At 38.3% G+C, this 12072-nt stretch overlaps 1 protein-coding gene across 1 annotated transcript; it reads right to left on the reverse strand.

The window, feature by feature from the left end:
• Window positions 1-462: 462 nt before the first annotated feature.
• On the reverse strand, window positions 463-2727 carry LOC114710883 (vomeronasal type-1 receptor 4-like). Its single transcript, XM_028895178.2, has one exon. It carries the CDS (start codon window positions 1396-1398, stop codon window positions 463-465), a length of 936 nt encoding a protein of 311 aa, XP_028751011.1. The 5' UTR covers window positions 1399-2727.
• Between the last annotated feature and the right edge of the window lie 9345 nt (window positions 2728-12072).

Raw genomic sequence — 12072 nt, forward strand, 5'->3', positions numbered from 1 at the left:
TCCCTTCAGTAGCCAACACTGGCATGCTTCATTACCATCACTGAATCATTCTAACATTTTTCATGTTATTTACTTGTTCTTACTTTCTGACAGCCACCAACACTTGATTTGACAGTCCAGGTGCAATCTGCAATGGTTAACTTTTGTACGGAAGGTGACAATGTTGACTTAAAAAGTCTCATCCTCAGAGAAGCAAACCTGAAGGACTACACTCCACATAAACCCCACAGGTTAATTCTCCCTGATATTGTGATATTCTCCATTAAAACTGTGAGTGCTGATTGTTTCAGCACTTATATCATACATCTTGGTTGACCTGTGTCCCAGACTACAAGACAAACTGCATTGGGAAGAAACTTTGTAGACAATGGGTTTCTTTTGCAAAGGTTGATATTGACAGTGTGTTCACAGAATAGAAACTGAGTAGAAAACATGGATAGAGGGATGCGAACAGCACAGCTTTTAGAGTTCTCTGACTATACAAGCACAGTGTGTTGTCTGGTAAGAACTAGTGCAGCAGAGCCTGAAAAAGGAAGCGTAGTGTCTGATGAGCAGAAAGGGGCAGAGTGCTGGAAAGCATGCAGCCATGGCTGCACCAGTGTTAGACAGCCACCTAGATCCTTCACGGGCAGATATATAAGATGTAAAGACAACAGAGGTTGCATAAAAGATCACAAAGCAGCACACTAGGGTGAGGATGCTTTGGGTGGCTCTGGTTTCAGGGGATGACCTAGGAGACAGGGATCTGTGGATGTGTTGCACCCTCTGCTTATGTTTGAGCAGGATGAATACCATGTAGCCACTGGCCAACGTCATGAGTGCCAAAAACATGACATCATTGAATGCTATTAGGATTACAATAAGAATGCTGATCAGTTTCTCAGAATTGATAACAGTACAATATCCAAAATCTTGTATTCCAGTAACATTTCTTCCACCCCTTATATTGGTTGTATATACAAAAATAAAAATATATAACAAAAGCTGTAGTGCCCAGCATAGGCCCAGGAATGGACCAATAATCCTGGGGGCTCTGGGCTTGAACTGTGCCCACCGAGAATTACTGGGGCTGATGGTGATGGCCTGAAAGACACTCAGAAGGGATGTGGAGACAAGGGATACTCCTCTGCCAACTCGATGAAAATATAAGGCAAGTTTACAGGAAACATAATCTAGATAGTAAGTCTGACTAAAAGCAGCAATGGTCTGTGGGATTCCTCTGCAGAGAACAATGAAGTTGGCCCAGACCAGGTGTTTGACAATCAGATCAGTGGGCTTTGCCCTGATTCCAGAGAAGTCAGCAATGATAAAACAGCAAAGCAAAGCTGAGTTCCCCAGCATTCCCAGTACAGTCTGGGACAGGAAGAAAATCCCTACAACCATGTCTCTGTTGGCCATTCTGTCATGGCCCTGGGTCAATGCAAAACATGTCCAGAGCACACTTGTTAAACAAGTTGGACTTCCTTTTTCTTAGCATGCCAAACAATGTACTGCATATACAATATTACCTTACATTCATAAGTAATGCTAATGTGTGTCTTCCTAGTAAATAGTTTGCTAGGTCTCAGTGAACTGCTATTGTTTGAATTGCAGATAATTAACTGGGACATTGTAGTAAAAACTAAAGTTTATTATGCCATAAATAGGTCTTAGCATTTTCCAAGCACATTGCAGTTAATTGCAGGTTTAATATCCACAGTGCACTGGTGAGATGATCTAATGACCAAACTACATTCAGATGAATGTCCTGGTTGCAGAAACACTACAGGTTACAATGCTCTCAGCCACTTGTAAAAGGCTGAAAAGAGGAGACTGTATGCCTCCACAGAAAATAGTAACCCCTAACTAAGATGTTATGGACAACTGATAGCTACTAGGTAAGATGGAGTCAGTTCCCTTAAAAAATGTGGCCCATAGGAGGTTGACAATGGCATAGTAGATGGTCACACACCCAATATCATGTGCAATATCATGTGGGCACCACAAGCTATGCTTTATGTGTTAAGAAATTTAAAAGGCAAAACATGGGTGGGTCAATTTGTATAATTGAAATTGAAAACATGGTGTAACTGTGTGGAGTGGGGTAAGTATGCAAATGATCAAAATACATATAAATTTCTCCAAGTTAAAAAATGAGAATTAATAATAGAGAATAAGAAGAACTGTACAATGTGGAATAAAAAATAGAGAGTAATAAAAGATGTAAGGCTTCTAGCTGTCAGGAATGATAACATTTGAGTTCTCCTTTTTCAAACACACAAATGTAATTGCATTTACATATGTCTGCATGTACATATATGTGCTCATGTTGGCTTTTAAGTGTTTTCAACATTAATTTTAACCACTTAATTTGGCATGTATTATTTTGAATAAAACTCTATCACACTTAACCATGACTAAAGTCATGTATAGCAAAAAAAAAAACATTCAGTATATTTACAACAGTATGAAATGAAGGTGATTACTCAATAGAAGGATCACTAGTGAGATTCTTCAATTATTTGTATTAAAAATAAAACACAATAGAGACCTATGTAACTGTTGAACAATAGGAGAAGGCCTTCTGAATTGTGGGCCATAAAATTTAACTAATATAACTGTAAGTATTATAGAAATTGACAGATACTAATATACTGTCAGTCAATGATATAATGGGTACCTAACACATAGCACAATAATAATTGACATATCTGTGTGATTCAAAAGCAATATCTGGGCTGGGAATAGTGACACATGTTTTTAATCCCAGTTCCTAGTATGCTGAGGCCAGAGGATCTCTATGAGTTTGAGGCTAGTCAGGTCTATCGAACAAGTTTCAGGACAGGAAGGACTCCATAAATAAACCCTGTCTCAAAAATCAAACAAACAGAAAGCAAATTCAGGGGAACATGAAGATCCATGTCTTGGGGGAAGTGGACATATCAGAGGCCTCAGACCTGAGTGACATTAGGCTGCAGTTATTCACTTAGTCAAATGCCCATGGACTTGAAATTTGGATACAGAGACACCAATTTACCAGTTACTCCTCTTTTCACAACCCAGATAACATAGCCCTCTAAGAAGGATATTAAGTTCTCACTATGCCACTGTACACAGGCATTTCCAATAAAGAAAAAAATCTGCATGCATATAAAGCCCCAATGGAAAGCAAAATCTGTGGTGTAAATATGCAGAGGATATCAAACAACTCTCAAAGTTGCTCTTATAACTCTTTAAATTCTGGCAGAGTTTTACCAACCCACTGCACAAGCCTGAGATTAGAAAATGAAAATAGAACAGATGAATCTGAGAATAAGTAATAAACTGTCTTCGTCACCAGGAACCCTCCTGACTGGGAGCAGACACAAGATCATTGTCTTAGAAAAAAGCATCAAGTGGGAATCCAGGATAGTCTCTCAACCTGCAGCCTCCAACAAATCTTGTTGGGGTCATGTCTCTGGCTGATTCTTCCTACAATGAAGTTTCAACCTGTGCAGGACCCCTTTCCTGAAAGAGAAAGATCATTTTGAAAGTCTGAACTCACCTACCTTCCAGAGACTGCCCTGTCCTTTGAAGATTGGGTGCCTGAAGAAAATTAACTCACCTATGCAGATAGAATGCATCTGTGAAGCTGGCTGCTGGATGGCAACTCAGTTTCCAATAGGACCCACAACTGTCATATAGCTACAAAGTTGACAGCAATCCCCAAGATGAAGGCTGAATGTACACAGCTCTCATACCTTAAGAGTATGACAGGATGATGTCACAGGAAGTAACCATGACAGTGGTGCCCAGGGACTTTACATCACCTTTGAAAAAAATAAGCAAGAGAAACTTTTAACTGAGTAGTGAACATCACAGAAGGGTAGGCAAGAAGAGTAAAGTCCCTCTTCTCTCCTGTAGTATTAGAAGTTTAGAGTCCTAGTACCAGAACAAGCAGTGATTATAATCTTGGGAGCAGGGACCAAAGGCAAAGTGTGAAGTTACAAGTGCACTGTACTTTGGGGATGCATCATTTCGAAAATGTCTCTTTCATTTGAAGAGACTGGAAGTTATACTGGACCTCACAGGAAGAGTTAAATTGAGGTCACTTAAGATTTAACACTGCTATTCAACTATATGCTTAGACTTTGTGATTAACCTGCATTTAAGTGAACAACATAACAACCAACCTTATTTGCTTTGGATGTAATCAGTTTTTACAACCTAAGCTAATGCATAACATTACTCCTAAAATATGTAACCATGTGCTGACACAAGAGCAATGCTGGTGCATTTGTATGTTATAGCAATAAGTGATTAAAACAGCTAGTTTGAAATCAACCTAATGAAACAAATATACACAATAAATGTTGTAAGTGATACAAATATAGGTTGATATATATCTATGTCCAGTGATATTACAGTACTGTTTCTTATCTGAATCAGTTGAGAGCAGTTGGTATCAGTGTCTCAATCCCTTGTAAAAATTCTTTTAAATATTTTGGTAAAGCATCCCTCATTCCTTACTCATGTGACGCTTCTTTGCTGTTCAATAAATAAAGAACAAAGAGCACCTGATTGGATTAAGAAGTAAGTCTTTATCCTCATACCCAAACACCTCAGTCCCTAGTCTTTGGGCCCAAGAGCACAACCATGCACCCCTATACCACCACCCATTGCAGTCCCAGGTTCAGGCCAGTCTGTAGGCAGACCTGCTGCAGGCAGGTCAGACTACCATCATCCCCCATCAGAACCTGTAACCCAAGCCCCACCTCCCCCAAATCCCATCTGCCCTCCAAGACTGCAACTGTTCCCAGAGACAGAGCCTGCCAGCACCCGATTGAACTAAGAGGTGATACCTTGTCTAGGTGGGGCCTAGGGGCACAACCCTGCACTGCTACACTATCACCCATTGCAGTCCAAGTTTCAAGTCAGTAGGCAGGCAGACCTATTGCAGACAGGTCAGACTAACTGCAGACAGGCCAGACAACCACCAGCCAGCAACAGACACAAGCCCCACACCCTCCCAATATCAGAATTGAAAAAATTACAACAACTCCCTGAGACAGAGACAATGAGTGCTAATTGGACTAATAGCTGCTCTCTGAGTCAGAGTCCATCAGAACCTACTAGACCAAGAGCTGCCACTGGACCAAGAGTATCAATCAGACCAAGAGAGCCTCTCTCAGACACAGACACCACTTTCACCAAGTGGAGAAAAAGATGGGTAGATACCAGTGCAAAAATACAGTCAACAACAACAAAACAAACAAACAAACAAACAAAAATACAGTATGGCTTCATCAGAACCTACATCAGCAAGACCTGAACATCCCAACAAAGAAGTAACAGAAGAAATCGACCTTAACAATGACCTTAAGAAGACGATAGAGATCTTTAAAGAGGACATAAAAAAATCCCTTAAAGCAGTTGAGAAAGAATGAGGGAAACAGTTTGAGATTTGAAAACTGAAATCAAGACAATAAAGAAGATACAAACTGAGGTAATGCTGGAAGTGGAAAATCTGAGTAAACAAACAGGAACTACAGATGCAAGATTAACCAACAGAATGCAAGAGATGTAAGAGCAGATCTCTGGCACTGAAGATACGATAGAGGAAATATATTCATCAGTCAAAGAAAACACTAAAGCCAACAAGGTCATGACCCAAAATGTCCAGGAAATTTGGGACACCATGAAAAGACCAAACCTAAGAATGATAGGAATAGAAGAAGGAGAAGAATTACAACTCAAAGGCACAGAAAATATATTCAACAAAATCTTAGAAGAAAACTTTCCCAACCTAAAGAAGGAAATGCCTAAAAAGATACAAGAAAGTTATACAACACCAAATAGACTGGATCCCAAAAAGTCCCCTCACCACATAATAATCCACTAAACATACAGAATAAAGAAAAAAATATTAAGAACTGCAAAGGAGCCAGGTGGTGGTGGTGGTGGTGGTGGTGGTGGTGGTGGTGGTGGTGGTGGTGATGGTGGTGGTGGTGGTGGTGGTGGTGCTGCATGCCTTTAATCCCAGCACTTGGGAGGCAGAGGCAGGAGGATGTTTGTGAGTTCGAAGCCAGCCTGGTCTACAGAGAGAGATCTAGGAAAAGCGCAAAGCTCCACAGAGAAACCCTGTCTCAAAAAAACAAAAAAGAAAGGAAAAAAGGCCAAGTAAAATATTAATGTAGACCAATAAGATTAACACCTGACTTCTCAATGGAGACTAAAAGCCAGAAGGGCCTGGACAGACATTATGCACACATTAAGAGACCATGGGTGCCAACCCAGACTACTATACCCAGCAAAACTCTCAATCAACATATGGAGTAAAAAATTTTTTCACGATAAAACCAGATTTAAACAATATCTCTCTACAAATCAAGCCCTACAGAAAGCAACTGAAGAAAAAATCCAACCTAAGAAAGTTAGATACACCCAAGAAAACACAGGCAATAGGTAGTCCCACACCAACAAATTCCAAAGAAGGGAAACATACAACACTACCACCACCAAAAAACAGGAATTAACAACAACTGCTCATTAATATCCATTAATATCAATGGTTTCAATTCACCTATAAAAAGACACAGACTAACAAAATGGATACCAAAACAGGATCCATCCATTTGCTGCAAACAAGAAACACACCTCAACTTCAAAGACAGACACTACCTCAGAATAAAATGCTGGGAAAAGACTTTTCAATCAAATGAATTTAAGAAGCAAGCTTGTGTAGCTATCCTAATATCTACTAAAATAGACTTCAAACTAAAATCAATAGGTAGGTAATTGATTTCAAACTCTGGAGGAGGTTCTCAGTAGGAATAATAAAGAAAATTTGAGTAGAAGGGCAAAACCATTCAAAGATTAATATCACCAGATGGCTCTTATAAAATGGCTTATTCTGTCATCATGCTTGAGAGCCAGCAAGCAATACTCATTCTGAATAACATATACAATATATTTGGCACCCTATTCATATGAGAGATTTAAAACATATTCAGGAAGTGGTAGTCACCTATGGAATACATTCAACATATATAAAATACATGTTAAATACATTGTTTTCTAGAAATAGCATTAAACCAGATGACTGGAATCAGTTTATCTCAGCTGTGTTAGAATAGAGCCAGCAGTTACAATGGAAAATCTGGTTGAAAGAAGAAACTAAGGCCCTTGAACAGCAAGGTGAGATCAGAGGTTTTAAGATCTCCCAAGAGTATATTCTTGGTGAGGACCATCTCACTGATTTAAATGTACAAACCATCTTGGATAAGCATAAATGTTTTCTATGCCATACAGCAGCTTTAAATTGGCCTCTTCAAGAGATAAATGTCTAATATATAGGGATTGCCACTCTATCACTGCTAAATTTTATGATGTGCTGAATACATAGGGCCAGAAAGACAGAGAGGAAGGCTGAAGCTGTATGTGGCAAATGTAGCAGTGAATCATTATGGTTGAGATCTGTTACAATAGTGGAATACCAAGATGAAAATTCTTCCAATCTCAGAAGTGAGATATAGACCAATTCACGTTCTGGAGAATAATGATAAGATACTATATAAAACAACCACCAACCATTGAGGCTGTACATAAATAGCACAACCGCCATTGAACTCTCAGAAGTACCAATGGCCTTAATTTAAAAATGGCTTACTGATAAAAGAGAAACTACAAGCTTTAGAAGAGCTGGTTCAGGAAAAGTTAAATGTTCAACACATTGAAGAATCTTCCACCCTTTGGAATTATCCTGTATTTGTTATTAAAAAGAAATCTGGTAAATGGAGAGTGCTGACAAATTTGAGAGCCCTAAATAAAGTAATTCAGCCCATGGTCTCATACAAAATGGGATTCCTTGCCCTCTCTGTTACCCCAAAAATGGCTTATTATACTTATTGACTTAAAAAATTGTTTCATCACCATATTGGTACAAGAAAATAGAGAAAAAATTTCCCTTACAGTACCTACTTATAATAATTCCCAGCCATTCAAGAGATATCAATAGAAAGTCTTCCCACGGGGAAAGTTAAATAGCCCTACCCTATGTCGATATTTTGTACAAAAAATGTTGGAAATAATTCATGCAAAATTTCCACAACCTAAAATCTACCATTATGTGGAAATTTATTAGCTAATCCAAAGTTAGGTGCCTAGGTAAACATGTTTGAAGGAGTAAAAAAAAAAAAAAAAAAGGTTACCTAACCAGGGATAAAATGTTCCTGAGAACTACAAAGAGGAAATTCTACTATTTAGGATAAGATAGATGTACAAAAAAAATTAGACCTTAGAAGGGACAACTGAGGAGAGGTAGATAGCAGACTCTTCCACCCCACCCCCTTTTTTCGAGACAGGGTTTCTCTGTGTAGCTGTGGGCCTTTCCCGGATCTCACTGCATAGAGGAGGCTGGCCTCGAACTTACAAAGATCTGCCTGTCTCTGTCGCCCAAGGTCTGGGATTAAAAGTGTGTGCCACCACCAGCCAGCAGACTGCAGACTCTTAATTGTTTTCAAAAATTGTTAGGAAGAATTTCCAACTTACAAACCATCATGGAAATGTGTAAAGATGGACTAGTAAATTTGGCCAATACCCTAAAGGGCAATGAGGATTTAAACAGTCCAACAGAATTATAAACTGACCCTGGGAAGGAATTGGCTCTAGTGGAAAAGAAAATATGACAGGCACATGTGGATGATGTGAACCTTGAACTCAACTGCCTTCTGGTCATACTACCTTTCTGACACTCCCGCACAAGATTTTCATGCAGAGAGAAGATGTTATATTGGAATGGATATTTCTACCACATAAACCAAGTAAAAAGTTAAAGGCCTCTGTAGAAAACATCCCTGATTTGATGCTAAAAGGTAAATTAAGACTTCATCAGTTGACAGGAATGGAACCAACTGAAATTGTAGTACCTTTAATTAATGAGAAAAATGTCTCTTCATGGAAAGATAATGAGTACTAGCAACCAGCCTTCAGTAACTTTTATGGAGAGATCTACAACTGTTATCCCAAAAGAAAGAGAATATAATTCATAAAAGATCTGAATGGTCCTTTCTCATGGTGTACAACAAAAACTTATTTCTGGAGTCCCCATACTCTATACGAATACAAATAAATCAGGGAAGGCAGAATAAAGTTAAGCAGTATATTCAAGCTGGAGAGAGAAGAGAAAGAAGGAGAGTGTGGAGGATGTTGTGAGCCACCACCAAAGGAGCAACAAGATGACAGCAGACTGGTAATGTCACAGCTATGTGTCAACATATGCATAATAGGAATGGATTAAATTAAGTTGAAAGTACTAGCTAACATAATTTGCCCCTCTGTGTGTTTATTTGGGTCCAAGTGGCTGTGGGACTGGGTGGAAAACTCACTGCTATAGAACAAGACCTAGAGGAGGTAAATGGAGCAGCCAACACATGCTGCAGGGTAAATTATGATTCTTCCACCAGCATATCCTGGTACTGCTGATCATGACCTGGAAGACATTCAAGAGGCAGGTGGTGCTAATATTTTGAGTGTAGAAAAGGAACCTGCATATATAATCATTCTGGAACTGCTTCAACCCCAAAGATTCCATTTTGTAGGTCCCTCCTGAAGAGAGAATGATCAAGGTGCTGGCATCCATTATGTACATTAGAATCAAACCTGTGGATGTTATGAGCATTCTCTATATTAAATGACTGTATAGTAGAAAATAGGAGAAATTTCCTAGAATCCTTGTTATACTTTGTGAAAAGTTAATTAGTCTTATTGCCAGACTCCAGAAGACAATTCTGTGATTTGGCACAATTCTTTAGATGATGGTCAGGCTGTTGGTCTGGTTACAATGAATAATGACAAAATATTGTTTCCTGAGGGAACTGAGGACAGTGTTAACTGGAAAGAGGCCAGAGAAATGGAGAAAACAGAGGGTTTGTGACAATCAAAACAATAAGTATTAAAATGCTTGAAGGAAACTTGTTACTGTGTAAGCAAATAAAAAAGAGAAAATAAAAACACAAAACAAGCAGATAAAAATTCAAACAAAGTAAAGGAAGTGAATGCTGAAAACAGAAATCTTACATGACAGTAATCAAACTTTATTTTATTTTCCAACACTCTATTCAATATTCATTTATTCTTAGAATAAGCTCATTATGTAATTACAATTTAATTTGTGCTACAGAAGGTAAGCTTTTTATAAGGTGTTTTTCTATCATTTTATTATTTTTAATTAAAATATAATTACATCATTGTCCCTTTCTTCCCCCAAACCACTTCCAAGTACCCCCCACACACACACTTCCTCTCAAATTACTTGAAATTGACCTATTTTCTTTAGATGTTGTTACATATATATGTGTGTCTATATTTATACATGTCTATACACATACAAATGCATATAAACATATTCAAACACACACAAATATATATATACATATATGTATATGTATATATATATATACATATGTATGTATGTATGTTCTCAATCTGCATTTGTTACTTGTATGTACATGATTTCACTGTTCACCATTTCCTACTCAATTTGGGTATTTTTTCTGAGGAAGACTTTTTCCTTATGCCCTCAGCAATCCTTCATTACCTGTAATGCTTAGATATCTGAGAAGAAAATTCTCTTTTATTTTATAATTTAATTTAATCTAGAAATCTCATCCAATGACTGAGGGAAACAGATGCAGAAAAATCTTTAACAAAAAGAGGAGACCATTACAAAAAAACACAACTGATCGAAATCCAAGAACAAGTGGTTTTGTGGTGGCAAGCCTGAATTGATCCATCTACAATTTCTGCACTCAGGGCTCAGGGAACATTGTTATAGAAAAAGCAGGAAGACTATAAGCATCAGTGGAATACATATTGGCTGTGAGATTGCATGTCCTAGAAATGTCATGGAAGCAATACCCTTGAATTCTCAACATAACCCTGGCTAAATAAGACCAAAATATCACACCAACAGAATGCTAACATGGAAGGTGGCAACATCCCTAGGCTCCATTAATCCCAGTTTTAAAAATCACTCAAAAAGGAAATTAGCATTTTATATCATCCAGTAACAATCACAGAAACTTTGACATGCAAACCTGCATCACATACCCTGTGACAGCCCATGATTAATTAATTGATATGTGCAAAATTGTACATACCAATTCGAGGCTTGGTAGATTTCCTGTCATCACTGTCTGGTCAACATAAATAGCTGTTTCTGACCACCACAATGGGTGTGCACATTGGTCAACATGTAGCAGAGGCCAAGCAGCCACAATGACATAAATTTGTCTTGGTGAGTTCACAGTATGAGCAAAATGCTGTCCTGAAGGACCACACCATGGCTCACATGCTACAGAAATAGGAAGTTGGGCAGTATTTGGTATCAGATATTCAGCAGAGCTATTTGCACCAATATCATCTGCAGGTGTGTAAGAAACTCCAGAAAGAAGCTATAAAAAAAACAATCACAGCACCAGAAGTACTACAAAGATCTTAAAGTACAGATTGAGAAAATGCTCAAGAAATCAGGAGAAGCAGGCAACTGAGGATTACATGAGGTATTCAGAAGAGAGAAATAAAGGAACTAGTGAGTCTGTTCCACAAAGGGAGATTTTTTTGGGAAGAGGAAAAGGAAGACATACATCCTAGAGTTCTCTGGAGTCAGCAGTTAACTATGGAGAGGATGGAGGAATGGAACCAAGAGTGATCAGATAAGCTCTCTCTACTACAGCATGAGTGACCCCCAGGGTTCTGGAATGATAGGAGTGTGAAACTGACCAGAAATTGCAAAAGAAACTTGTGGAAATTGCTCAGTTCCTTATGACTGAAGAAAAGAAAGCTTCCAAGAAAACCAAAAGAAAAGTCATTATTGGACATGGAAAAACATGACCCTAAGTACAGGAAAATGCAGCTAAATTAATACATTCAAAGTCAAAAGACAGTGAATACAATATTTTATGGTTGAATGGCCATCCCAAACACCATCACCTACAATAGTGAACAATGCAGAACTGAATCACACGCATTTTACAAATGAGCATAATACCACTCCTCATTTCTCAAAATCAGAGTTCTTAAAAAGATATCCATAATGAGGTGAAATAAAAAATA

The sequence above is a fragment of the Peromyscus leucopus genome, chromosome 1 (assembly GCF_004664715.2).
Source record: "Peromyscus leucopus breed LL Stock chromosome 1, UCI_PerLeu_2.1, whole genome shotgun sequence".
Classification (NCBI taxonomy): Eukaryota; Metazoa; Chordata; class Mammalia; order Rodentia; family Cricetidae; genus Peromyscus; species Peromyscus leucopus.

Excerpts from the sequence above, each read along its gene's own strand:
- LOC114710883 (XM_028895178.2), bottom strand. The coding sequence starts at position 1,398 with ATGGCCAACAGAGACATGGTTGTAGGGATTTTCTTCCTGTCCCAGACT.